The 15,255-nt window shown below is 49.6% G+C and overlaps 1 protein-coding gene across 12 annotated transcripts in view; it reads right to left on the bottom strand.

The window, feature by feature from the left end:
• Mical3 (microtubule associated monooxygenase, calponin and LIM domain containing 3) overlaps positions 1-15,255 on the bottom strand; it is a 181,762-nt gene that overhangs the window by 77,753 nt on the left and 88,754 nt on the right. For 10 of the 12 annotated variants that reach the window (XM_035448519.1, XM_035448523.1, XM_035448524.1 and 7 more), the window contains 5 exons: positions 13,129-13,325; positions 10,917-11,029; positions 10,765-10,827; positions 9,876-10,049; positions 8,309-8,392 (listed from right to left, as the gene is read on the bottom strand). In XM_035448519.1, coding sequence (XP_035304410.1) covers positions 8,309-8,392; positions 9,876-10,049; positions 10,765-10,827; positions 10,917-11,029; positions 13,129-13,325 — 631 coding nt within the window. Of the gene's footprint in view, positions 1-2,824; positions 3,293-8,308; positions 8,393-9,875; positions 10,050-10,764; positions 10,828-10,916; positions 11,030-13,128; positions 13,326-15,255 lie in introns of those variants that run through there. The other 2 variants (XM_035448530.1, XM_035448526.1) reach the window with 2 other exon arrangements.

Genomic DNA, 15,255 nt, shown 5'->3' with positions numbered 1-15,255 from the left:
GCAGATGGCAGGGGGACAGCACACTGCGGTCTTAGCCCCACTGTGCACACCCAAGACCTTTCTCTCATGACCAGAGACCATCCTCTCAGCAGCCACGGCCTGGGGCTGCTCATGTGGAGGCATTTGTCACATTCAGTTCTTGGTGACACTGACAAGCATCCCCCAGAGATGTTTTGTTTCTGGCATGTTGTCTTCTTCCGGCTCTCGGAAGAGAGACCAAGTGTAGCAGCTGCTGGGCTTACCCCACTGCACTCCACACACATGCACGTGCCTCCTCACGCATCTGCTGGCTAAGAATACAAAGCACAGGCAAAGGCAACAGAGCCTCCGATCCCTAACAAATGCCATGGAACTGGATCGAAGCCACCGGGGGAAAAAGCAGGGTTCATTCCACACACAAAGAAGCATCAAGAGTGCTGTGTGCTCGCTATTCTACTTAGGAGAGTTAGCCACGAAATGGTTCAAATTCTGTAGCATGTGATTATGAAAACCAAGTCCTTCAGCCAAAGGTTGAGGATGCTATTGATATTGGACGCAGCTTAACAGTGGGTTCACTCGGACAGGCTGTGATGTGCGAGACACTCAAAGAAAGCTAGCAGCCTCTTTAATGTAGGTGTCTGTGGACACACACACACACGCACGCACGCACGCACGCACGCACGCACGCGCGTGTGCGCCTCTTCTGAGGAGCCAGGCAAAGGCAGAGACCTCCTAGCCTGGGGGCGGGATGACACCTGTGAAAGGAGAGCGAGCAGAGGCTGCAGGAGAACACAGTTTTGCCAAGTCCAGGCCATGATACCTGTCTGAGGGAGTCAGAGGAGGGAGAGGCGGGGCGGGTGGAGGAGCGGAGACTAAGGGAGAGCTCCCACTGGTCAACAAAAAAACCACGCGAAGGCTCAGGCTCAGGCTATAAAATACAAGGTGGAGAAAAGAGCACAGTAAATGTTAAAAGTCATACCTCAAACACAGGAAATCAGTTTCAGACGGTTTTGCTCAGAATGTATGTGGTAAATAAAGCAGGCCTTCCAATTCCCAGAAGCAAGTGGGCTCCATCTATGGCTCCCATGCGCTTCCCACCTGCTCTTCCCCCATGCTTGCAGCTAGGCTGGCTCTGGAGTATGTCTCTGAAAGTCTCAGGCACCTTGGCTTGGTGCTCCTACCAGGTTTCCTCTCTGCAGCTATTGCTCCTGTTAGACGGGTGACATCGGCGTCTCTCAGAGCCCTTGCTGACCTGTGCAGGACTTCTTCTTGGCAGAGAATCTCACCCCTTCTAGTTCTCTCCTGACAGTGCAAACAGCAGGATCAGGGACCTCACCATCCTCTGCTAGGGTATGTCTTTGTCCTGTGGACAGTGCCCAAGGCCTTCTCCATGCCTCCCTATGGCCAGAACTCAGGTACGCTCCTCCTATGGTCAGTGCTCAGGGCAGGTCTGCTTGCTGAGGTGCTAGACGAAGGGTAAGCAGTGATTCAGGGACTAAATCTAAGCCCCCCTTGTCTTTCTTAGACTGACTGGCTTCAGCTGGTACAACAATCGTGTCCAGGGTCTTCCTCAACGCTGAGCCCGCACAGCTAGCAGAAAGGAGGTGACTGACAGTCTTGATTCCTTTTCGTTCCCACCACATTCAGGACAAAATCCTTACAGGATAGGAAGGACAGAGATCCATTGCATCCCCATTTTAGTTGACATTTCAGTGTCGTGGCAGTGACAAGGTAGGGTGGCAGGTGATCTGGGAATTCCCTACCCTCTGCTCCAGATGTCCTGCCAGCTTCCTCGCCCTGAAAATAGCACTTGGATGGTGGCAGTCATTTGAACCCAGGACAAGGAGCAACAATTCTGTCGGTGGGCGACAAACTGACCACCTGCTGGAATGTGGGACAGTTAGAGCGTGACCGAGTGAAGCTGAGCTACAGACAGTGAGCAGTCCATGAACAGAGCTGGTGTGTGGGGGGAAGTCCTGGAAAAGAAGCAAGCAGTACCCCCAGTATCTAGCCTGAGCCCCACACTAAGGACTCCAACGACACCAACTCCCTGCATGCCATATTCCCACTCTGGCTAGGACTCTCCCCGCTGCGCACCACAGTCCTGGACCTCACACAGTTTCCTGCCAAGCTTCCTTTTACCCAGCATACTTCCTCGATTCCTTTTTAGATGTTGTGTATTAAAAACTATCAACACCTCGTTAAGTATGCATTCTCCAGGATGGAGGAGACCACCCTGCTCCTTTTCTTAGGACGGAATGAACTATGGTAGGGTCTGGGAAGACGGAAGAGGCTATCAATGTCGTATCCACACCGGCTCCTCTGCCAAGCAGCATCGAAGCAGAGCCGGTGACAGGGAGGGCAGGGGGGTTGGCCATCTCCATCTCGATCCCATTTCTCCCCTCTAACTCCGTCCTGGTGGCAGTTTGGTCCAAGGGCAGAGAAGATGGTGCTAACAACTGTTTGCTAATGGACCCAGGATGGGCCCTGACTTTCTGTTTGGTCCTCAATGCAGTTCTTAGAGAGCAAAGGCAGAGAGAGGGCATCTGTGAAATCACCCATGAGCTTCAGGATTGCCAGCTCACTGAATATCTTTAAGGATAGGATCAATGCAAAAATCTTCATAAGATAAGTAGGCTGGCCAGCGGCTTCATAATCCCTTCATAAAAACAAAACAAAACAAAACAAAACAAAACAAAAAAACTGGCACAATGACCCATTTTAACCAGTGACACCTCCTCTGAGTTTTTCAGGAGAGACCAGCTTCTCATTATGTACCCCCACCCTGCCACTGTCTTTTTCTCCAAGCTCTGGCAAGAACTTTACTTCCTCTTAGTATTTATCTCAAGAGCTAAGAATGTCAAATCCACTGCCTTTCTGCCCCGAGCTTCCCCTCTCCCAGTCCCCCGACCCCAAAGCCTTTTGGCCACTCCAACCTACTTTGGGGATAGAAGTGATAAAGTCTTGGAATGGGATAGGAGAACAAACCTGGAAAGTCACTAAGGCCCATTATAACAACAAATCCACCAGGATTAGCAACCAGTCTGAACGCTTTGCAGATGGACACTCTGCAGTTAATGTTATTGTGTGGGTCAACACTGTTAGCAAAACAAGTTCTGGCTCTTGGCTGGGTGACAAGTGTGCAAAAAGCTGGGAGAAGGGACTGTTCTCCATGCTTCCTTCCCTCTGCCCCACCACACAGCGTGCCCAACTGTTGGCGCTCAGCGTCCCATGCCACAGGCTCATGCTCTTTTACCCTCTCATGGTGGGGGCTCTGCTTGCCACGGCTGTCGGCATGAAGATCCCTGTACATCTGTTGGCAACAAAGTAGAAACTTAAGCTCCATCCCAACTCTATTTGGGCTTTCTAGGTAACAGTGGGAAATTTAGGCAAGAATTTAGAGTTCATTCATACATATCCCCACCCCCAGATTTCCCCAACCAGCTATCCACAATCCTGACTATACCAAATTCCACGATCTGGGACAATTTTCTGTATGGCCTTCCACCTGCCTCCAATGAGGCAGACAAAGAGCTACGGTTAGTACAAAGGTGGAACAAACGTGTCTTTCACACAGTGGCGTAAGATTGGAGGCATGCGTTGGAAGGCTTGGGGAGACAGGTTGGCAGGGAAGCTTTCCCCAGCAAGACCTCAGAAAGGAAGGTGGGGAGATGGAAACTGGATGAACAAAGAACCATTGCAGAGCTCAGAGGAAACTCCAGGGTGGGGAACAAGCATGAATGGGAACATGGAGCAAGGCACAGTTGACTACAGGGAGACGTGAACAGAAGTGCTCTCGGCTAATACACAAGTGTGAGATCATGGAAAATCCCAGGACAGGCGTGGGGGGCTGCTTCAGTGAACCGAGGAAAGAACTAAGATGGCAATTATGAGGACAGGAAGACCACCATGTCCACTAAGGATAACTTGTGATGCTCATCCTTGGGAAATGGAAGCCAACGTCCCAGGTGGCTGCTCTCATCCAGTGTCCCCGACATGTTGCCACAGGCAGCGTGAGCCCAGAGCCTGCCTCCAGACTCCTCACGGCTCCCTTTCAGTTCTGTCCCATGGCTCACCTGTAGTGTTGCACAACTCCTTGGCCTCTCCACCCTACTCCTCAGACTGTAAGTGGAGATGATGGTGGCACCTGCCCCACAGTTACCATGAGAACTGGCTGAAATACTGTGTGGGGCAGAACAAATGCTCACACTGAGCTTTTATTTAGAGGAAGACACTGGGCGGTCACAACAGCCGCTCTGTGTCAATTCTCAGGCCCAGGGGCATGAGGAAGGCCTGTAAAACCAGATGCGTCATTAGTCATTAGTGGTCACCTTTTAGGTAGGTTACCTTCATTATGAAAATATCGCTTCACAAACCCTGCCCTCAGAAGTGGCTTTTTTATTTTATAGGGTTTCAGCTCAAAGGTCGGCAAGCCTTTCTGTGTGCACACTGTTTAGGTGTGTCCATCATAAACCTGTGTCTGTGTGGTACAACAGCCACATGTGGCCGGTGGCTCCCAATTGCAGTTCTTCAGTGATCTGCCTGGAGTGTGAAAGGGTGTTCGTGGTTGATTGGAAGAAGCCACATGAGCCAGAGAGCAGGCTGTCAGCATCATGAGGAACCAAACCCATGCAGGGAGGCCATGCAAAGCTTTCTTGGGCACATCTTAACTGTATTGCATAAGATAGCAAAGGAAACGGGGCTACTTTTAAGTGGGGGTTCTATGAAAATGCAAACCTCTTGGGGCTTAGGGGCCTTGGATCTGAGATGAATAGTTTATGCTTGGTTTGTGGCTGTCCTGCTGCAATATAGGGACTACACCAGAACGTGCAGGCTCTGAATGCACAGGACCCTATCCTGAGGTCCCGTCAGGACTTGTTTCACTTGTGGCAATGAAGGCTGCTTTGGCTACAAGTGACCTTTTAAAGCTTATCTTTGCAAAGAGGGGCTGCTGAGGTGATTCCCTACATGCGCAGTGTGAGTAGGAGGACAGACAGGACACAGAGCATGCAGAGGGTCACCTGCTGAACACTGCGCGCCCGGCAGGAAGGTGGAGTAGGGGGAGGAGAGAGGGAGATGACTTTTTTGGGGCAGGTCCGAGCACGCTCCTTGTCCTGTCGCTTTTATACCAACAGACACAAACAGAAAGAATGCTGCTGAAACAGGGGTCTAAGTGGAGATTATTCCCGGCGGGGCGAGGAGCATTTGCATATTTGCAAAGCATCCCAAGAGGCCCCTTCCCTGACCACCATCCACCCTCTACAGCACCTCGCTCTGTGCCCAGGGGGTGGCTCATCACAATCTTTTGTCTTTCATGTTGGGCCAGAGCCTTAAACTGAAAGGCTGGTGAGAACTTTGGTGTAATGCTCTCTAATGCCAAGGGATAAGGGCTTTATCAGAGAAGGAGAGAGAAAAGGCAGATGGGCCCACATGGGATAGCCCATGACCTCTGCACACCAGACCACATGTAGCAAAGCATGTTTTTCCCCAAGTCACGTCCCATCAATGCCCCCTGACTCACACACAAGAGTTCTGAAAACTACAAAGAAATGCCAGGAAATGGGCTCTACAAATTAACTGTCCTTGTTCTGCTGTACCACACATGCCCTTGTTGTGGGCTGGTCCACGTCAGAAAGGAGCTTCTCAGCATCTGAGAAACAGCCATGCATTACCCTGGACCTCTCTGGCACCTTCCAGAGAATTCTCAGCTTCCTTTATCTAGACTGCTGTACGGGGGGAAAAGGGCAGGGGTGGGGAGGATTGTGGCAGCCAGAAGGTCAGAGAAACATCCTCCACTGTGTGTTCCCACCTCACTTAACAATCTGCTTCCAAATCTAGGCTGGTTCGTGTGCAGTTTGTCGCAGGATACACTTCTTAGATCAAAAGGAAAAGGGGAGGGCAAAGGACGAACTGCAGTGTTTACACTGGAAAGAACAGCACAAAAACCACTGGCAAGCAGGGCTGTTATCCAGTTTCCTTCTACATGATGACCTAAGTTGGAACAGGCCCTCATGCCAACTCTGCCATGGCTACCACGCCTGCCACGCCTCCCGTCTCAGTAGGAGCCACTTCAAGAGACACACGCAGTGAGTGAGTCACAGTGCAGCGCTGTCTGTCGGAGGTGAGTGGCTAGCCAGCAGCAGCCCAGGCACACGGGCTCCGAGTTCCCATTCTTGGGGGCATCTGCACACATCTCTGGCTTTCAGGAGATACACCGAGAGGACCAAACCCAATGAGTTAAGAAATGATGGATGGAAAATGATGAATGTGAGTGTCTGATATTCCACTGGCATAAAATGTGGCACCAATACAGACACTGAAGTCTGTAATTTCCGAAAGCACTTAATGATCTAAACTGTTACCATTGCTCAAGATGACCGGGGCTCACGCCATCTTTCACGCCACCAGCTACAGGCTACCAGTATAGTACTTCATTGATGGTGACAATATAGGAGCCAGATGGCAAGCTGAACAGGCAGAAATAACAACAACAACAACAACAACAAACAACAACAACAATAACAACAAAAGACAGTCTCTACACGGGTCTTGGCATAATGCTATGAGCTTCATGAGTGGCCTGTGTATAACCAGGTTCCAGGTGACCTTTCAAGCTGACAGACAGATCTTTGCCATGACAGAGGCCAAGACCCAGCAGGCTGAGACACACACACACTGCCCCCTCCTTCCCAGAAGCCCAACAAAGCTACAGCAATACAGGCCGCACACAGACCCACCCATGTCCCCACATCCCCACGACACCCGACCTTCCTGCTATTCTGTTCTAATCTCAGGCCTTTTCTAGGAAGAATAAGACTTGACACTTCCAAACTTCTGGTTTAAAGTTTACCTATTCCCTTCCATAAAGACTTCATGCGCCAGGCGGAGGCGGCGCCCAACTTTAATCCCAGCACTCGGGAGGCAGAGGCAGGTGGATCTCTGTGAGTTTGAGATCAGCTTGGTCTACAAGAGCCAGTTCCAGGACAGTCTCCAAAGCCACAGAGAAACCCTGCCTTGAAAAACCAAAAACAAACAAACAAACAAAAGACTTCGTGCAAGCTGGGCGGTGGTGGCGCACGCCTTTTGTCCCAACATTTGGGTGGCAGAGGCTGGTGGATCTCTGTGAGTTCAAGGCCAGCCTGGTCTACAAAGCGAGTTCTGGGATAGGCTCCAAAGCCACAAAGAGAAACCCTGTGTCAAAAACAAAACAAAAAAACCCCAATTCTTGATGACATTTTCAGAAGGCCTCCCACTATGAAATGGTTTCTACTGGGGGGTGTGTGTGGCGTCTGTTGTGAGTTTGGACACTGCACCAGCATTCTCTCTCTCCCTTACTGGGCCCTGCCTTCTGTGTGTTGTATTATTACAAGGTTAGAAAGGAGTATTTTCTTTAAAATGCAATTTCAGTAACATCCAACTCACCATTCCCCAGCACTTCCAGGCCCCAGAGCTGATGAGGCTGATCATGGGAGAGGCTAACAGAACCCAGGATCAGCTCTCCCTATCCAAATGAAGTGACCCTTGCTATGAGGATGCTCATCGAGCACCCTGTCCCCAGCAACAAACTAGTCACCAGCGACACTAGGGAGAAAAGAGCAGGCATTTCCCACTCACTGACAAGTTTCTTCTGCCCAACGAGTGGGTCCCTCCTGTTACCAACTGTCTCAATAAGCAGTTTTCCAGGAGCCCTGAAAAGGTTTTAGTGGAAATCCCCAGAAGAGGTTTTTGTTCGTTTGTTTGTTGTTTGGGGTGGTACTAAGGATAGAGCCCAGGGCCTCAGGAAGCTAAGCAAATATCCTCCTACTGACTACAGCCATAACTCCTGAGCCCCCACCAAAGGATGTGGACAAAATTCCAAGCAGAAAACAAACAAAACAAAAATCCCAAAAACCCAACCCACAAACATTTTTGTATAGATCTGAAAGAAGCAAATTCATAGCTCACGATCACTTTCATAGGTATATTTCCCGATTCACACAAAAGGCACAAACCCCGGGTCTCAGGCATGACAAAGGTCACGTGGAAACAGGCTACTAAGGCCAATTTGGGAGCCATGTTACAACAGCAAAGACCCAAGGGCTCAAGTATCAGACCTTGACCACTTCCCATATCACTACCTTCAACACCGAGTTAACAGCCTTTCTAAGAGGCTCCTCAAATCCCAGGGAGTAAACACAACCACAAATCAGACTATCACTGTCGGTCAAATGTTTCCCAAAGACTGCTGGCACAGTGCAGAGCCTTTCTGCCTCGGCGAGCTGGGTTTTCAGGCGGGCCAGGGGCAGAGATGGGGTGAAAGGCCCATTCTAGACCCTAGCAAGACTTTTACCTGTTTCCACTGGGGGATGGGAGCAGGGCGACCCTGCTCAGGCGGGCAGCAGGACGGCTGGCTGACCCCACGCTCTTGTGTCGGCTATGACACACACAGGCCACGTATGAGTGGGGGCAGGTCATGGAGACAAAACAAAATAAAATACATTAAGGTAGGAGAAGACATAAAAAAGTACCTGTGGAGGACAGACATATATCCATAAACCGTGAGGGGGCAGGCAAAGTTAACTCTCAGGAAGTTATGTTAAGAAAGGAAAGATAGTAGCCTCCCCCAAACCAAGAACAAGTGCAAACACAGGGAAGGATAAAATGGGGGGGGGTGTGGGGAGAGGAAAACAAGCTGTGATTCTTGTCATCGTCTTCCCAAACTGAATTCTCTGGGGTCTACACTACTATCTGATTTGGAAAACTAATTCCCTTACAGAGGAGGAAAGCAACCTTCTTGCAGAGGCGACCTTCCACTGGGGGGCGCACTGTCCTCCTGACATGGGGCTGGCAGAGCGCAGCAACCTCTACTGCTCCAGGGAAAGTTACCATCCCTGCTGCCACACAACAGGACACTAACCCAAAGCCAGGTGTGAGAGGCAAGTGAACGGTTGCTGCCTGACCCCCAGGAGTTATGGTCTGTGGGTATGGAGCAGAGGAAGAGAGAGAACAGGCCCTGTCCTGATGCTCTCTCAGGTTATCAGGGAGCGTGCAACACAGTTCAGAGAGATTTTCAAAACGCTAGCCCCCTCCTCTTTAAAGAGGCAGAGTGACATTCGCAGAGCAAGGGAGAGACAAGATGTGGCACTCCAGGCCAGGTGCTGCCAGCTTCTGACGCGTAGCTTATCTTTCAGAAGTCTCCTCCTAAATGGGTCCCATTCCTGGAATGGAATCTTCGCTCACAGAAGCAACAACAGAGGAGACCTTTCTATCTTATCCAAGATGAGAAGCAACTAAAACACCCACCACGCTACAGACAGGGAATGGCACAGTGTATACACACTCTGAAGATGGCTGTGAGCTGAGAAGACACAGGAGTATGCCAGGGTCAAAAACAAAAGGCGGATTCTAAGGAAGTGTGTCCTCAGAATGGGCTCCGCCATGAAAACAAGGATGTCCTGAGAAAAAGTCCAGAAAGAAATAGTATTGTGGGTGTCTTAAGCACCTCTGGTATACTTTCCAGGTTTCCTTCTCTGTCATAGTCTTCTTGTTCTTTTTCTTGAGATGTTGTATCATCATGTAACCCAAGCTAGCCTTGAACTCACAATCTTCTTGCCTCAGTTTCCCAAGCACTGCATTTCCACCATGCCAGCTACAGGTTTCCTTTGTAATTTCAGTATGTATATGTGTGAACATATGCATGTGTTTAGTCGTCCAGACAAATACTTTTTAAGATCTCTCTGCTGATTTTGGTCATAGACTCCTCAGACCTGACGTGAAGCTAATGCAGCCCTGAACAGGTAAGACAGACAAGAGCAAGCCCGGCCCATGAGTCCCGGGGTCTGTAGCATGACTCATCTCACTGCACCAAGAAGACCTTCCTTGCTGTGCCATCCGGCCCATTTGGAAGCAGAGCTTACCTGTCTCCTCACGCCAGTGGACTGTGCAGGCGCATTCTCCTCAAACTTTGCCAGCAGCTGGGTTGCCATATACTTTACTTTGTTCTGATTCCCGATGGCAGCATCCATCCGCCTGTCTGTCAGGGTGCTCACCAGGGTGGGTCTTTCTCCTCGGTAGCTCCGGGGGGGCTCCTCCTGCCCAACAGAAAGCACCCAAGAATCAGGATGGGTCACAGGGGACCACTGCCGCTCTTCTGTCAACGTGTGGGCAGGAACTGCACAGCAGCCTTAGGTTGCTTGACACAGCACTCTGCAAAGTTGTGACGTGCAGAGTCAGCAAGGGCCTAGGATGCAGGGCAGTGCCACAGAGCACATGGACTTGTGCTGGCATCACCAGATCTCAGCAAAGCCACAGTGCTTTGCCAAATGTGTGCTGAGAAGACACAGGAGTATGCCAGGGTCAAAAACAAAAGGGAGAGAAAGCCTGAGCGTACCTGTGTGCACATTCCTTGCTAGTTTCTGGAAAGCAAAATGAAGGCAAACGCACACAGAAGCTTTCATAACAGATGAATATGTAAAGATCTAGCGATGCCAATTTGAGAATTAATAACTTAAACCAGGTGGCCAAAGAGACGGCTCAGTGGTTAAGAGTGCTTACTGCTCTTGCAGAGGACCCAGGTTCCATTCCCAGCACCCACAAGACATAGCACACAACCACCTGTAACTCTAGTTCCAGCCAATCCCACGCCCTCTGGCCTCCATAGGTACCTGCACATAGATGGTGCACATAAACTCACACCATCGTACACCCAACGTACACATAAAAGCAAACAAACAAACAAACCCCCAAATCCTTAAACCAAAAAGGATAATTCAGTGCAATCGGTTCCCGACAAACCACGAGTCTCACCTCCTCTGACTGACTGGTTTTTCTCCTCTTTCCAGCCCCATCTGAATCCTTTTCCTTTTTATCCTGCACCAAGAGAAGACACAGACAGCATTAGACTTTCCTTTGCCATTAGCTCTGTAGTCACTATTAATGTGATACCGGTGTACACATACCTTGGGAGAACGCTTCCGAGAGATGGTCTGTCCAAGCTTGCTCAGGAAGGAGATGGGGGATTTGGTGCTGGCTATCAGGATGGCTTTCTCCTCTGCATTCAGGTCCAAGGTGTCTGTGGACAGGAGTGAGCAATGTTTAATGAGAACAGTGCCACAAAGTCCTGCGCAGAACCACGCTCCCCCGGACCCCAATGGCTTACTGACTAAGGTAGAGCATTCGTGGCCATAGGAAACAGCAGATCTGGACACTTTCTTTTACACACACACACACACACACACACACACACACACACACACACACACACACACAAAACCAACCCCATTCCTGACACTTCAGCTGTAGCAACCCACGCTTCTGCAGGTTGGACTCTGCCCGTGACTATCAGCACACTGCTGAAATTCAATTTTGATAAAGAAAACTTCAGGTTGGGTGGACGGTTGAGAGATATGAGACATGGAGCTGTCAGTTTAGGGGACTGCAGAGGCCATGTTCTTAGCTGTGTCAGAAGAGGGGTACTCAATGAATAGGGCTACTCAGGGCTCAGGGTTTGTGCTGTAAGAAATGCATATCCAGCTAGAAAAAGACACAGATGCTATAAGGAGATGGGCTTGAAGACACTGTGGGGAGGAGGGCACCATTAACTGTGGATTCTAATTTAATTTACTATTATTATGGCGGGGGGGGGGTACACACATGTGTTGGGGTCAGAGGACAACTTTGGGGAGTCATTTTTCTCCTGCCTCTCTGTGGGCTCCAGGGACAGAACTCAGCTGGTCAGGTTTTTATTGTCTGGTGGTAAGCACCTTTAGCCACTGAGCCATCTTTTTTTGTTTGTTTTGTTTTTTGAGACAGGATTTCTCTGTGGTTTTGGAAGCTGTCCTGGAACCAGCTCTTGTAGACCAGGCTGGTCTTGAACTCCCAAGTGTTGGGATTAAGGGCGTGCACCACCACCGCCTGGCACCACTTAGCCATCTTACTGGCTGCAATTCTAATACACTTACAGCAATAGCAATTTTGAGAATAGTAATTAGAAATAATGAGTTGCTAACATTTATTCAGTGCTTACTCGCCATTCTTAATACAATACAGTATTATTATATCTGTCACTTTCTTTTTACAAACAGGGAGACCAAAGTATAAGGAAGTCCAAGCAGCCTGCCCAAGGCTGAAAATGGAAATGCTGAACAAAACCCATATCAGACACTGTGGCCAACACTCTGAAGCACTGTGCTTATGTGACCGTAAGTGGTGTCGTAGGTAGCCTTAACTGTCAACTTGACATACCCTAGTGTCATCTGAGAGCAAAGTCTTGACTGAATAATTGCCTAGATCAAACTGGCCTGGGGGGGGGGGTTGTCCTGATTATTCACTGACACAGGACCCAGCCCCACTGTTGGTGGCACTATCCCTAGGCAGGTGGCCCTGGGCTGTATAGCTGGCTAACCATTAGCCTGTGAGCAAATGAGCCAGAGAGCTCCTCTGAGCTTTAAATGGAAGACAGCGTTCCTCCTTGGCTCCTGTCTTCAGGTTCCTGCTTGAGCTCCTACCCCGACTTTCCCTCAGTGATGGATTGTAACCTGGATGTGTGGGCCAAATAAACTCTCTGCTCCCATAATTTGCTTTCGGTCAGAGCTTTTTATCACGAGCAACCACATGCACAAACACACACAAACCAAAAAATGAAAACAGAAAGGTGAGAAACAAGAAGAGAACTTGAGCTGGAAGATTCTTTGCAAGGTTGCAGGGCCCTTTGGGCAGAGCTCTACAAATGCTGTAGAGGTCATCGGGTACCACTTTTGCAGAAGGGACGTGCTGAGGTGGGGGAAGCTGGCAGAGTTGAGGAAAAAAAAACCTCTGCGTACTTATAGGTAAAGTGAGAAACGGTCTTGCCAACAGCGTAAGGTTAAGAACACAGGGCTGGGGCTGGAGAGATGGCTCAGAGGTTAAGAGCACTGACTGCTCTTCCAGAGGTTCAATTCCCAGCAACCACATGGTGGCTCACAACCATCTGCTATGAGATCTGGTGCCCTCTTCTGGCCTGCAGGCATACATGGAGGCAGAGTGTTGTATATATAATAAATAAATAAAATCTTAAAAAAGAAAAAAAGAAACACAGGGCTGAGAAGGAACATGCGAAGGAAGGTTCTAGAGGCTGCCCTGCTGACCGGGCAGCAGGAGGCAGGATCCCAGCCTGAGCACCCAGGTCCTCACCGCTGGAAGAGAGTGAGTCCTTGAACATCTCGTAGAACTGGGTGAGGTACATCACCATGGACAGCTTGTCGGGCTCCGCCACTGATGCCATCTCCTTGCCTGTCATGATGGGAGAGATGCCCAGCTCCTTCTCAGCAATGTCAAAGGCTAGCTGGTTATTCTTCTCCACATTCTGCTCATCCAAAGAGTCAAAGTCTCTGAGAAGCATGACAAGGAGAAGTGGATCAAGTTGGGCTGACAGTCTCCAAACCAGAGCAGGACCGTATGCTCTGCTATGCCACTGCCATATCTCAGTCCCTGGGCCTGACACAGGACCGTGCACCACGGCCATCTCAGTCCCTGGACTAAGGTCCAGGGAGTGGGTCACCATCCCTGGATCAGAGCAGACGGCCTTTTCTCGACCGCATTCTTCCCTTCTGACTAAGGAAATGCACAACACCTTTGGGGAAAATGACTACCCAGCAAGATGAATGGGGCGGGGGTGGGAGGAGGTGTGAGGGGGGGGAGACAACCTGTGTCTTACACCGACACCAATTTCTTACTGTAATGTAAGCTCAGGGCAGGAACTGCATGCCTGTCCACACAGAGGAAACGAACGTCTGACAGTGACACACCTTGTCAGGTTAGGGCTCCCCGTTGTCCTGGGACTGCCGCTTGCCCCAACTTTCCCGTGAGGGAAAATTCTAGAAGCTTCTTCAAAAGGTGTTTCCACTGCTGACTCTCCTGAGTGTTCCCAGCATCTCCGTTCATACACGCCCTCCTCCCTAGGTCCCCCAGGTCTTAGCTCTCGCTACTCAAGGACGGCTGAGGTTTCTCAGTTGACTTCACTACCCTGGCATCTCTTGCTTCGTGTTAACCTATTGACCTCATGGCTTCCCCCCCCCCATTTAAAGCAAATTACTTTTCTCGTAGATCAAGCCTATTAAACCAAGAACACTCATCCTGAAAGCAGGCCAAACAGTGCTGAATCACACACTCACTGCTTTCTGGCCTCCCTCGGGCCGCCTTAGGGCGTTCTAACAGGACCCTCCACCCACACTCCATCCACCACCCCACAGCCTCACGGCTTCCTCACCTTGCCTTTGAGATGGAACTGACCCCCCCACTCCCAGTTTCAGCCTCCCTCCTCACCCCACTTCTCTGGTACAAATGACAAAACATTACTTTCATTTACTTGTTTTTTTTCTTTGACCAACTTTTGGATGAGCATCAGAGGTCATTTACTTTACATCAGAAATTCACCCCTTCTTTTAATTTTGCCTGGGAATTGAACCCAAAGCCTGGGTTCTGCTAGGCAAAGGCTACACTTCCACCTCTCCATATTTACTTATTCTTTTTTAGGAGACAGTTTCAATCTGAAACTCAGCTCTCCTGCTTGAGCCGCCTAAGGCTGAGATGGCAGGCATGCCTGGCTACAGTTGTTTTGTTTTGTGGTACTAGCGGATCAAACCCAGGGCCTTACACATGGTCCCCACTGTTAATCTACACCATGTGAGGCTGGTTTTATCACTTCTTGTATCATTAGCTTGCCAACATCACAAAATAGGGGGCTATGTCTCTTAGGATTTCCTTAAGCAAGGATTAAAACAATGGACAAAACCTGGGCCCCTGTGTGATTAAAAAAAAAAAAAAAAAAAAAAGAGGGCAGCCAAGAAAATCCACCAGGTTCTGCTGCTGTCTCTGAATGTTTGGCTTCCATAGCAACAAATGCCTGGGGCGGGGTCTGAGTGCTTTGTTCACAGGGCTGACCCAAGGCCACTCTACAGATTCTGTAGATAGAGGAGTCAAAAATGGGTGTCAGGGGGATAGTAGGCAAGATGACGTCTCATGATGCTCACGAGCACACTTGCAAAAAGTATAATCTTTAACAGAGAAAATGCCCAAGACCATCATAAATCAGGTATGTATCTATTGTTTCCTGTTGGGCTGAGCTAGCCAAGTGTTCTAGCCAGGTTTCCCTTGTGATCAATAGCATCCGAGAGAGTGCTAGCCAAAAATGAAGAGTTCAACTTGGGGCCAATAAACAGAGTTTTCCTTTGTGCAAAGTTAACAGGCCTAGGTGGGTGTTAAAACCAGTTTTTGACCTTCTGAATGCTATGATTTTTAAAGCTAATATTTTTGGGATTG

The sequence above is a fragment of the Cricetulus griseus genome, chromosome 8 (genome assembly GCF_003668045.3).
Source record: "Cricetulus griseus strain 17A/GY chromosome 8, alternate assembly CriGri-PICRH-1.0, whole genome shotgun sequence".
NCBI lineage: Eukaryota > Metazoa > Chordata > Mammalia > Rodentia > Cricetidae > Cricetulus > Cricetulus griseus.
This window is presented reverse-complemented; position numbering and strand designations above follow the sequence as displayed.